The sequence below is a fragment of the Schistocerca americana genome, chromosome X, assembly GCF_021461395.2.
Source record: "Schistocerca americana isolate TAMUIC-IGC-003095 chromosome X, iqSchAmer2.1, whole genome shotgun sequence".
Lineage (NCBI taxonomy): Eukaryota > Metazoa > Arthropoda > Insecta > Orthoptera > Acrididae > Schistocerca > Schistocerca americana.
Genome location: NC_060130.1, coordinates 594,309,899 through 594,324,015, shown reverse-complemented (window position 1 = coordinate 594,324,015; position 14,117 = coordinate 594,309,899). Strand labels below are relative to the sequence as shown.

Sequence of the window (14,117 nt, the reverse complement as noted above, 5' to 3'; positions counted from 1 at the left end):
CTCCAATCTTTCCCAATTCTTCTCAGTACCTCCTCATTCCTAACTATCAGTCCAGCTGATCTTCTCCATTCTGTGCCCTATCCACATTTCACAAGCTTCAGACAGACTGAGGTGGCGCAGTGGTTAGCACACTGGACCTGCATTCAGGAGGATGATGGTTCAAACCTGTGTCCAACCATCCTGATTTAGGTTTCCATGATTTCCTTAAATCATTTAAGAAAAGTGCCAGGATGGTTCCTTTTGCAAGGACATGGCCGACTTCCTTCCACATGCTTCCCAAATCTGATGGGACCGATGACCTCGCTGTTTGGTCCCCTCCCCAAATCAACCAACCAACCAACCACAAGCTTCAATTCTCCTCTCATCCCGCTGTCACAATGTCCATGTTTCTGTTCCACACAAGGCCACACTCCATATCACGCATTTCACTATTAACTTCCTTAATTCTGCGTTCACACCACTAGCCAAGAGCTTTTTCTGCTTTTGAAATTCCTATCTCACCAGTTCCATTCTGGCTTTGATGTCCCATTCACAATACAAGTTTTCCCTAGTGCAGTTTCCCTAATACTTGAATGTACCACCTGTTATATGCTTTCTGGCCCTAACTTATACTTCACTCTTCTTTTCTTTAAACCTATATTCAAACCTTTCGTTTTATTTTTGTTTATTTTCATGCTGTACACTACACAGTCTTCTTTTAGGACATTTAGCATTTCAATCAGTCTCTCTTCATTTTCTGCAAAAATCACGTCACTGCACATCTTAGTATTCTGTTTTCGTTCACCTAGCCTGATGGCTCTTTTCCCATGCAAACAACTTTTCACTATTTCCTCCAAATAAATGTTAAATGGGATCAGTGAGAGAGAAGAAAGAATAGCAAGGTAAGTGGATAGTATGTAATTTTATCCTGGGGAAGAGAAGGAAGGGGAGAAGAATATACCAGATGATGTGTGATGTCAGCAAACTGCAAGGAGGTTACCACAGAATGAAGAGGAAAGCAGAGGACAGAGAACCATGGAGGGCTATGATGTCTAAACTTACCACAAGGCATATAACCAAATAGGTTTGTAATCTGTGACTTAATATCTATACATTTCAGTGCATCTGTCATCACACAGCTGTTGATAAAATATTAAGACGCTTTGTTTACATTCAGGGAAATCTCAGTTTTTGCAATGGTAGCTCGATATACAGGGTGTTACAAAAAGGTATGGCCACACTTTCAGGAAACATTCCTCACACACAAATAAAGAAAAGATGTTATGTGGACATGTGTCCGGAAACACTTAATTTCCATGTTAGAGCTCATTTTAGTTTCGTCAGTATGTACTGTACTTCCTCGATTCACCACCAGTTGGCCCAATTGAAGGAAGGTAATGTTGACTTCGGTGCTTGTGTTGACATGCGACTCATTGCTCTACACTACTAGCATCAAGCACATCAGTACGTAGCATCGACAGGTTAGTGTTCATCACAAACGTGGTTTTGCAGTCAGTGCAATGTTTACAAATGCAGAGTTGGCAGATGCCCATTTGATGTATGGATTAGCACGGGGCAATAGCCGTGGCGCGGTACGTTTGTATCGAGACAGATTTCCAGAATGAAGGTGTCCCGACAGGAAGACGTTTGAAGCAATTGATCAGCGTCTTAGGGAGCACGGAACATTCCAGCCTATGACTCGCGACTGGGGAAGACTTAGAACGACGAGGACACCTGCAATGGACGAGGCAATTCTTCGTGCAGTTGACGATAACCCTAATGTCAGCGTCAAAGAAGTTGCTGCTGTACAAGGTAACGTTGACCACGTCACTGTATGGAGAGTGCTACGGGAGAACCAGTTGTTTCCATGCCATGTACAGCGTGTGCAGGCACTATCAGCAGCAGCTGGTTGACCTCCACGGTTACATTTCTGCGAATGGTTCATCCAACAATGTGTCAATCCTCATTTCAGTGCAAATGTTCTCTTTACGGATGAGGCTTCATTCCAATGTGATCAAATTGTAAATTTTCACAATCAACATGTGTGGGCTGACGAGAATCGGCATGCAATTGTGCAATCACGTCATCAACACAGATTTTTTGTGAACGTTTGGGCAGGCATTGTTGGTGATGTCTTGATTGGGCCACATGTTCTTCCACCTACGCTCAATGGAGCACGTTATCATGATTTCATACGGGATACTCTACCTGTGCTGCTAGAACATGTGCCTTTACAAGTATGACACAACATGTGGTTCATGTACGATGGAGCTCCTGCACATTTCAGTAGAAATGTTCGTACGTTTCTCAACAACAGATTCGGTGACCGATGGATTGGTAGAGGCGGACCAATTCCATGGCCTCCACGCTCTCCTGACCTCAACCCTCTTGACTTTCATTTATGGGGGCATTTGAAAGCTCTTGTCTGCGCAACCCTGGTACCAAATGTAGAGACTCTTTGTGCTTGTATTGTGGATGGCTGTGATACAATACTCCATTCTCCATGGCTGCATCAGCGCATCAGGGATTCCATGCGATGGAGGGTGGATGCATGTATCCTCGCTAACGGAGGACATTTTGAACATTTCCTGTAACAAAGTGTTTGAAGTCACGCTGGTACGTTCTGTTGCTGTGTGTTTCCATTCCATGATTAATGTGATTTGAAGAGAAGTAATAAAATGAGCTCTAACATGGAAAGTTAGCATTTCCAGACACATGTCCACATAACATATTTTCTTTCTTTGTGTGTGAGGAATGTTTCCTGAAAGCTTGGCCATACCTTTTTGTAACACCCTGTATTCATTCTCCCATCCTTGACCAAATAAGCTAGTAGTTCATTCATTATCTCATCCCCATTGGCAGTTGACTTCAACAAAAGAAAAGAAAAATATAGTATTTGCATAATGCTATCTGTCAGCAGATAATATAGTAACCCTTAGTGATTTTGTGTGTGTATTTGTTTTTGTTGTCCTACTATCATGGTGCATAAATACAGGTATATGGCATGTGCAGATATCCGTCCATTTAATTTCTGAGATATGTACTATTTTATCATTTTTATTTTATGATTTCATAGATTAACTTTTGTTGTTGTGTTCAGGTGTGGCAGCTGAACTAACAGATGCTTTGGAAAAATCTGTGACTGGACAAGAGGTTGACTTAGAAATGACATTAACAAACTGCACAAAAATATATCCAGAACTTTTCAAAAATGATTTGAAAATTGTGAGTTAAATATTATTTGTGTCCCCAACTACTATACTGTAGTGTGTTTTAATACTTAAATGCTTGTTCAACAATGTAGCAAAAATTAGTGGTTACTTACTATGAAGAAGACACATTAAGTTGCAGACAGGCTTAATAAAAGACACTAACTTAAAGCTATCGATCACAGTCTTCGTCAGCTACAGAGAAACACACATCATTTATACACACAATCAAGTACACCCCCATGCACATGACTGCCAATTCTGGCAGTGTGGGTCAGAATGCTGAGCTGCCAGAGTTGGCGGTCATGTGTGTATGAGCTGTGCTTGCTTGTTTGTATGAATGGTGTGTGTTTCTCTTTTGTTGATGAAGGCTGTGGCTGAAAGCTTTATGTAAGTGTCTTTTAATTGTACCTGTCTGCAATTTAACATGTCTTCTTAATGGTAAGCAGCAATCTATTTTTTCATACTTTGTTGGTTATTCCTACCGGCAGTTTCTATTGTTTAAATGATTGTTTCAATTTCAGAGAAATCATCCATATTTGGAACCTGCACTTGGAGAAATACATAGACCTTCAGTTTCCCAAGGAAAAGAAATTTCTTTGTCAAATATTATGACACATTTTGAACTTGACTTCAAAAAAATAAAACACCATTTGACTTCGGGAAGTGTTAAAACCAAACTGCTGCTTTTACAAGCCCTTCGTTGGGTAAGAAAAGTTGTATTTCCATTTTTGTGGATAATGGTTCTGATATAGCTTAACTTGTTTACATAAAAGTAGTTTTTTTTTTTCAGAAAACTCAGATGGCAAATATTACATATTAATTGTGATTTGTATTGCTGTTAAATCTGTGCATTTTTTATGGAGTTGATTTAAACCATGTCATTTTGTGGAATGTCTTAAATTTGTTTAACTGTGTGCAGGACCAACATGAACAGAGAGACAGAAGAGCTAATTTTTTGAAGAGCTAAATTTTTATGCTGTCCATATAATAAGAAAACTCCTGTTGCAATCATGTAGGATTTGTAGATGATATATGTCAGTTCATTGACAGCACAGAAACTTTGTACAGAGAAGGTAATGGAATGTGAAATTTATATTCCATTGAAATGAGCCACAGAAAGCATCACTGTCAGATTGTAGTCATTATGTGTGCACAACCTATTCAACAAACATCAAAAATTTTCCCAATACCACATCTCTCCAGGTGCCATCCATCACTAACACTAAACTTTCAGCATCCATTAGATGAATTGTGTGACTGACAGCATTGAGATACACATTTTGCAATAACAACTACACTACCAACCATTAAAATTGCTACACCAAGAAGAAATGCAGATGATAAACAGGTATTCATTGGACAAATCTATTATACTAGAACTGACATGTGATTACATTTTCACGCAATTTGGGTGCATAGATCCTGAGAAATCAATACCCAGAACAACCACCTCTAGCCGTAATAACGGCCTTGATATGCCTGGGCATTGAGTCAAACAGAGCTTGGATGGCGTGTACAGGTACAGCTGCCCATGCAGCTTCAACACGATACCACAGTTCGTCAAGAGTAGTGACTAGTGTATTGTGATGAGCCAGTTGCTCGGACACCATTGACCAGACGTTTTCAGTTGGTGAGAGATCTGGAGAATGTGCTGGCCAGGGCAGCAGTCGAACATTTTCTGTATCCAGAAAGGCCTGTACAGGACCTGCAACATGTGGTCGTGCACTATCCTGCTGATATGTAGGGTATCGCAGGGATCGAATGAAGGGTACAGCCACGGGTCGTAACACATCTGAAATGTAACGTCTACTGTTCAAAGTGCCATCAGTACGAACAAGAGGTGACCGAGACTTGTAACCAATGGCACCCCATACCATCACGCTGGGTGATACGCCAGTGTGGTGATGATGAATACACGCTTCCAATGTGATGCAGCGTCAAGTGTAACCGCAGCCATGGTCTCCGAGCTGATAGTCGATGCTGCTGCAAATGTCATCGAACTGTTCGTGCAGATGGTTGTTGTCTTGCAAATGCCCCCATCTGTTGACTCAGGGATCGAGACATGGCTGCACGATCCGTTACAGCCATGCAGATAAGATGCCTGTCATCATGAGTGCTAGTGATACGAGCCCATTGGGATCCAGCACGGCGTTCCGTATTACCCTCCTGAATGCACCGATTCCATATTCTGCCAACAGTCATTGGATCTCGACCAACACGAGCAGCAATGTCACGATACGATAAACCACAATCGCGATAGGTTACAATCCGACCTTTATCAAAGTCGGAAACGTGATGGTACGCATTTCTCCTCCTTACATGAGGCATCACAACAACATTTCACCAGGCAATGCCAAACTGCTATTTGTGTATGAGAAATCAGTTGGAAACTTTCCTCATGTCAGCATGTTGTAGGTGTCACCGCCAGTGCCAACCTTGTGTGAATGCTCTGAAAAGCTAATCATTTGCATATCACAGCATCTTCTTCCTGTCAGTTAAATTTCGCGTCTGTAGCACTTCATCTTCGTGGTCTAGCAATTTTAATGGCCAGTAGTGTATATTAACATGTTAAACTATGCACAGTTTCTGAGAATGAATATCCACACAACTTGATAACAGAAGTGTTGATCCTTGTCAGTGCCTGACAGGTGCACACTAAGGCATAGTACAAGGACATTGTTGTAGCATGGAGCAGGGAGGATAGATACTGACACAGTCTCACAAGGCTGAGATCTCAACAGTCCACTGATGGGCAACAAGGCACTGTGATGGCATGCTCCCATGAAGCGATGAGCTCGTGGGCAGTCACATGCAGATCATACAAAGTGATGCCCTCAGGAGCGGCCAACAGAAGTGTAGCATTGTAAATGGCTCACGGTATGTGGATATATGACCCTACGGACCCAAGTAGGCAACTGCAACATTGGTTACCATGACTTGCACACCCCATAGTGGCATGGCTCACAGCACCAGACATTGTGCTGTCTCCAGGAGACTTGACAGTTAACAGCTTAGTGACTCTATTACCAAACATCCTCTAGAGTGATGCATGGGCCGTACCTGGCCTGCAAAGCATATCAATAAGTATGGTGGCCAAATATGCAGGGGCATTGCCCCGCATACACCTCATCCCTCACAACTTAAAAAGGGGTGGTGCAACCATCTCAGAGAAGTGCAGGCACCCAAGAGAGGAGACACATTAAAGGGATCAGAGTGAATGTTGGTTAAACTTTTTGAACCAGAAGAGACACTTCCAAACTTTTGAAGTTAACAGAAGCTTTTATAAAACAGGTGCAAGAAGTTGAGGAGGCAGGGAGATGCACACGCCAAAATTTTGAGGACCTCTGCATTATAGCATGATGTTGACCCTCAACAGAAACACTAAAATAAAATAGTCCTTGACAATTTTAACTACATGTATAACAGAGGACAATTGCCAACTAATAAAGATGGTATTTCAGTTCCCTCCTCAACAATGTCTAAGGAACTCTTTTATTGTTGTCGTAAATATTTATGTGAGAAAAGACGGTCAACTGCCATCATGTCTGGACCTTGGAAGCCAAGCAACTCCTTTGTCACTGTCACTGTGGGTTCAGGATATCATTCCACCACAGTCCCTATAGGACGCAGCTATACAGAAGACTTCTCTGTACTAGCTCACCAAATAAGTGAATTCTTCCATCTTGAGAAAGTTTCTGGTGCTGCTGGGAGGTTTATCGTCCTCATGGAGCTCCACACAAGGGCTCCCTCAACATCATCCAGTTCTTTTTTAATTATGCTTCTTTCCTCAACAGCAATTTGGATATAGAGTCATACTGTCCTTTCAGGTAGTATTTCAAGTGTAATTAATTTTTTAGTAGCTGTGAGCAGTGTAACAGCCATATTCAGGAGCCTTGTTCACTTCTCCTTATTTGTGCCTTCTTTTTCAATTTTCTGCTTTCCTTCCAGTCACTATGCATAATTTACAACCAGTGGTTAAGATTCTGTAGTAATGAGCAGAAGAAACTATTTAAATTTTGTGCCTAGGAAGCTGTCTTTGTTCTTTTAAGCCATGAGTGTGATTTTCTGTTTCTGTAAATTTTCTCAATAGTGTTTCATGAAAACAAAGTCTTCTTCCCTCCAGAGATTGTCATTTGAGTTCATGAAGAATCGTTGTAATACTTGTGTGTTGATTGAACCTACCAGTAACAAATCTGTCAGCGCACCTCTGAATTGCTTCAATGTCTTCTTTTAATCTCACATGCTGAGGATCCCAGACACTTGAGCAGTACTCAAGAATGGGATGCACTAGTGTTCTATATGTGGTTTCCTTTATAGATCAGTCATACTTTCCCAGAATTGACCCAACAAACCATTCACCTTCTTTGCTACCGATCTTATGTGCTCATTCCATTTCTTATCACTTTGCAACATTATACCTAGACTTTTAACAGATCTGACTGTGTCAGGTGTGTCAAGCAGCACACCATTATACTGTGTTTGAACATTACTTGTCTGCATTCACTTACGTTTTTCCACATTAAGAGTAAGCTGCCATTCATAACAACAAATAGAAATTCTATGTAAGTGACACTGTATAATCCCACAGCCATTCAATGACAATGCCTTCCTGTACACTACAGCATCATCAGCAAACAGTCACAGGTTGCTTCTCACCCTATCCACTGTATCGTTTATCTGTACACGGGACGAGAGTGGTCATACACACTTCCTTGGGGCACTCCTGATGATTGCCTTGTCTCTGATGAATACTTGTCATCCAGGACAACATATTTGGTTCTGTAGCTCAAGAAGACTTCAAGCCATTCACGTATCTGAGAAATGATATCATATGCTTGTACCTTCCTTAACAATCTGCAGTGGGACACTGTGTCAAACACTTTCTGGAAAACTAGGGATATGAAATCTGCCCGATGCCTTTCATCCATGGTTTACAGGGTGTTGTGCAAGAAAAGGGCAAGCTGAGTTACACTTGAACAGTGCTTTTTAAATCCATGCTTATTTGTGGACAGAAGCTCTTCTGTCATAAGGAAATTTTGGTCCATAATTTTGTGGGCCCATTCTTTTATCTTCCTGTGTACAAAAGTCACTGTTCTTTTGTAATAAATGCAAGCCAGGTAAGGGCCAATGCCAAAGAGTACACCCTTTAAAATCGAATTTGGGATTCCATCTGGATCTGGTGACTTTCGTTTTCAACTCTTTCACTAGTTTCTCAGGGCCAGAGATGCCTGTTTCCATGTCCTCAATACAAGAAATCATTTGACAGCCAAATGATGGTATGTTTGTATGATCCTCCTGCATGTATGATTTTTTAAACACAAAATTTGAAACTTCAGCTTTCTGTTCATTGCTGGTTGATGAGTGACTGAATAGAACCCTTCAACCAGTTTAGTGATTTTATGTAGGACCACAACTTTCGCAGGTTTTCACAAAGATGGGTTGCTAAGGATTACGGTGGAAGTTGTATGCTTCGCACATCAATCTTTTTAGAGATGCATGAATTTCTACTAACTTTTGCCTAGACTTTTCCACACTTTTTATGAAACAAGAGTGCAATAATCTCCATTTCCTCAGTATTTTCCAAATTTTGTTATTAAACCGCAATGGATCTTTTCTATCCTCACTCTGATCAGATGGCACATACTTTGCCAGAGTTCAATATACAGTCAGTTTAAACTTTGCCCATAATTTATCTACATCCATCACACTGGAAATACACGATGCCCGTTCATTGTGTAAGTAAGATGCTAACAACTGGTTAGCTGCTATTTCCAGCATAAAGACTCTCCTAGCCTTCTTGATGGATTTATTAACTTTAGTAACCATCATCGCTATGATGATATAGTGATCACTAACCCATGTCTTTATTCTGACAGTGTCAATAATATCAGCCCTGTTTGTAGCTACAAGGTCTAAAATATTTTCACTGTGTGTGAATTGCCAAACTAGCTGCTCAAGACAGTTTTCAGAAAATGTGCTTAGATGTACGCCACAAGACAGACTGTCCACACCATGTGCCATGAACACATAGATGTCCAGTCTATACTCAACAGGACAAAGTCAGTTTCTTGGCCTAATAAGCTTAGCTGGTTACTATACCTGACGAATCTGAAGACAGTGTCACTCAGAGTGTTCTGTATTTTACAGTGTGGCAGTTAGAAGACACATGGAGCTGTTAGCACTGTCTGTTCCAGTTTTATAGAGCCTTTGTATGATCCTGACTTTTATTATCACAAGTGGTATATGCATGCGCTCAGTCAGTCTGCTTGAAGAGGTGTGATGCAGTTTACTATGAAGGAATGAGGGTGGCATAGTGGGCATTTAGGGTCAACTACATCCAGAGTCTCTGTACTGAGGCTGGAAAGCTGCCAGTTTGAAGATGCAGCAACTCTTCATAGTAGAAGAAGCTTATAAAATTCATTCTGTACTGTAAATCCCTGTACACCACAACAATGGCCTACCAAATTTTTACATCTACATGATTACTCTGCAATTCACATTTAAGTGCTTGGCAGAGGGTTCATCGAACCACGATCATACTATCTCTCTACCATTCCACTCCCGTACCGCGCGCGGGAAAAACGAACACCTAAACCTTTCTGTTCGAGCTCTGATTTCCCTTATTTTATTTTGATGATCATTCCTACCTATGTAGGTTGGGCTCAACAAAATATTTTCGCATTCGGAAGAGAAAGTTGGTGACTGAAATTTCGTAAATAGATCTCGCCACGACGAAAAACGTCTTTGCTTTAATGACTTCCATCCCAACTTGCGTGTCATATCTGCCACACTCTCTCCCCTATTACGTGATAAAACAAAACGAGCTGCCCTTTTTTGCACCCTTTCAATGTCCTCCGTCAATCCCACCTGGTAAGGATCCCACACCGCGCAGCAATATTCTAACAGAGGACGAACGAGTGTAGTGTAAGCTGTCTCTTTAGTGGACTTGTTGCATCTTCTAAGTATCCTGCCAATGAAACGCAACCTTTGGCTCGCCTTCCCCACAATATTATCTATGTGGTCTTTCCAACTGAAGTTGTTCGTAATTTTAGCACCCAGGTACTTAGTTGAATTGACAGCCTTGAGAATTGTACTATTTATCGAGTAATCGAATTCCAATGGATTTCTTTTGTAACTCATGTGGATCACCTCACACTTTTCGTTATTTAGCGTCAACTGCCACCTGCCACACCATACAGCAATCTTTTCTAAATCGCTTTGCAACTGATACTGGTCTTCGGATGACCTCACTAGATGGTAAATTACAGCATCATCTTCGAACAACCTAAGAGAACTGCTCAGATTGTCACCCAGGTCATTTATGTAGATCAGGAACAGCAGAGGTCCCGGGACGCTTCCCTGGGGAACACCTGATATCACTTCAGTTTTACTTGGTGATTTGCTGTCTATTACTATGAACTGCGACCTTCCTGACAGGAAATCACTAATCCAGTCGCACAACTGAGACGAAACCCCGTAGGCCCGCAGCTTGACTGGAAGTCGCTTGTGAGGAACGGTATCAAAAGCTTTCCAGAAATCTAGAAATACAGAATCAACTTGAGATCCCCTGTTGATAGCGGCCATTACTTCGTGCGAATAAAGAGCTAGCTGCGTTGCACAAGAACAATGTTTTCTGAAGCCATACTGATTACATATCAATAGATTGTTCCCTTCGAGGTGATTCATAATGTTTGAATACAGCATATGCTCCAAAACCATACTGCAAACTGACGTCAATGATATAGGTCTGTAGTTTGATGGATTACTCCTACTACCCTTCTTAAACACTGGTGCGACCTGTGTAATTTTCCAATCTGTAGGTACAGATCTATCGGTGAGCGAGTGGTTGTATATTATTACTAAGTAGGGAGCTATTGTATCAGCGTAATCTGAAAGGAACCTAATCGGTATACAATCTGGACCTGAAGACTTGCCTGTATCAAGCGATTTGAGTTGCTTCACAACCCCTAAGGTATCTACTTCTAAGAAACTCATGCTAGCAGCTGTTCGTGTTTCAAATTCTGGAATATTCCATTCATCTTCCCTGGTGAAGGAATTTCGGAAAACTGCATTCAATAACTCTGCTTTAGCGGCACAGTCTTCAGTAACAGTGCCATCAGCAGTGCGCAGCGAAGGTATTGACTGCGCCTTGCCGCTTGTGTACTTTACATACGACCAGAATTTCTTCGGATTTTCTACCAAATTTCGAGACAATGTTTCGCTGTGGAACCTATTAAAGGCATCTCGCAACCATGGGTCACTAAGGGGATTAAAGTTTCTTGTGAAACGAAAAGGAAAATGTATCTTTTGGCAAGAACAAGTAGAGAAGCTGCAGTAGTTGCGCACTACAAAAATTCCTCAAAATTACTAAGAAAGGTTATTAAAAAATCAAGAAACATGCACATAATGTCAGAAATCAGTATGTCTGACAACAGTTAAGGGAATATGGCATATAGTGAAGCAAGAGACAGGAAAACCAACCACAGAAGAGGATAACATTACTATTGAATTGAATGGAAGGCTTACAAATGACAAGTCACAGGCAACAAATGTATTTAATAGTCATTTCTTAAACATAGTAGAAAACATAGGGACCAACAGTTCAAAAGAAAGCTCGCAGCAATACATTAAATGTTTAATGTTTAATGTTACTTCTGATTAGATTATGCAGAAAGCTATTTTCAAATAATGATATGAATTTATCATGGAATGGATTAAATTTTATATTGGCATTTGGTTCTTTATACATTTCATTCCAGGTTATTTCTTGTAAACTACTCTTAAAAATATTTGCCCTGTAGTCATTAATGATTATAACTGACTGACACTGAGGTGTATCCACACTTTAAGGTGCTATGTCATTTATTCTGACTAACTGTGCATCATGATCAGAGAGAGCATTTGTTACTAGGTAAACAGTTATTTTCATGCTTTGTGCCTCATGAAAGAAAACATTATCAATTAGGGACCTACTGTCTTTATCCACCCGTGTTGGAAAGTTAACTACTGAGAGCAAATTGTAGGATCCAAATAAGGTTTCCAGGTCATTTTTCTTATCAGAATCCTTTAGAAAATTGACATTGAACTCACCACAGACTATTAACTGCTTGCTGATGCCTGACAGACAGCACAGTAAGGACTCTATCAACTTAATGATGCCTTCTACTTCACTCACACTAGCTTCAGTTGCACATTCAGATCAAATATGACATCTGAGCACTACACCAATCTCTCTCAGTTTAGTTAGAACATGAGTAAACCTTCTTAAATATGGAACCCTGTCATATTCTCTTCAAGCAGCAGCTGTGTTTGCATTACAAAACCAATACATGAATACCATATCAGCATACTTGTAATTTGTAAATATGTGGGATATACTTAAACAATGCAGAACAATTAGCCAACAAATCATTCAAAATTCAGTTTCATAAAATTAAGGCCAGCTTTACAAACCTGGTCAGAGAGCTGTGCCTGTTAAAGTGCGACTTCCGGGACAGAGCGGTTCACCAGCCCAGCATCAAATCTGCCTGGTGGATTCATGATGAGGGCTGGTGGACCAACCAGCCTAGATATGGTTTCTATATGATTTCCCACTAAGTGAGTACTAGGCTGGCACCCAAGTCCAACCTCAGTTACTTGATTTTGCAAACATTTTGAAAAATTACTGCTTACTTCCGCATGAATGATACCACAGACAGACAGCTGCGACACACACCTTCCGTCCCAGAAGGTAACAAGGTGGCAACAAGAAAAGAAGATTGAGCCACCTCCTTAAATTAACCATGCAAAATCTGTAAATAATAGTGGCAACCCTGTAACGATGTGGGACAAATGCTCAGGAAGAATAAGAAGTACAATTTTACAAATTGAACATAAAGTCAGAAATTATGATAAGTAAATTAGCCCAGAGCTACTGAAATGGAAACTTCTTTCTGTAACCAGCTGTATCTGTGTAATCAATAAAAATTGGATGCATGCTATGTGGACTGTGTTGTAAGTCTCTCTCTTCAACAACATGGATTTTACTAAGCACAACTTACATACAATTAAATCACAGAACGTAACCGCACTTGACTTCTCTGGAAATACACAAAACAAATGACTGCTAGAGGTGAATACTTCATGGTCAATATTGTACTTTGGATGCTTGTTGAAAAATTCACAAGTAATTGTCAGTTCGACTGCAAAACAACCTACAAATTTGGTCTCATGTTCGTGTGTAAACGCACTCAAAAACTCATCCCATACAGGTACAGAAACCAGCCACTGGTTTGGAATGTGTAGCTTGTTACTGATGGTGTCATTTTACTGGTATACATTTATAGGCAAGGCAAACAGTTGGCACAAAGGAATAATGTTTTCATTTTTGCTTCAGCCATTCTTTGATAACTTTCTGATCCAGGCTCTAAATTTTCCATGAATGGATTATATTGTATGTACTTTCTACAAGTAAGCAGATAAATATACTAAACCACATAAAATTTATATGAGAATAAATTGTACAGATTTTATGAGCTAAAAAATGCACTACTTTACTCACTTGATTGATAGACTGCTCAGTTGATGCGGAAGAATGAGGTACTAGTGTAGGCTACATATCTTTGTATTCCCCTGTCTACAATTTTAGACATGCTTTTGGTATTTGATGTGGTTAACTGGTTGTATACAACTGAACATGGCATGTCAGTTGTTTCATACACTGAGAAGACAAAAGTCATGGGATAGCAATATGCACATATGCAGGTTGTGGTAATATCACATACACAACGGATAAAAGGGCAGTGCATTGGCAGAACTGTCATTTGTACTCAGTTGATTTGTGTGAAAAGGTGTCTGACACGGTTATGGCCACACAACAGAAATTAGCAGACTTTGAACGTGGAACGTTAGTTAGAGCGAGACACATGGGACATTCCATTTTGGAAA

General features: G+C 40.5%; 1 protein-coding gene across 1 annotated transcript in view; it reads left to right on the top strand.

Moving 5' to 3' along the window:
- LOC124554973 (lisH domain-containing protein ARMC9-like) overlaps positions 1–14,117 on the top strand; it is a 194,469-nt gene that overhangs the window by 54,185 nt on the left and 126,167 nt on the right. Inside the window, exons 6-7 of the mRNA XM_047128710.1 lie at positions 3,080–3,204; positions 3,713–3,895. Of these exons, the coding sequence (XP_046984666.1) occupies positions 3,080–3,204; positions 3,713–3,895 (308 nt within the window). The remainder of the gene's footprint in view (positions 1–3,079; positions 3,205–3,712; positions 3,896–14,117) is intronic.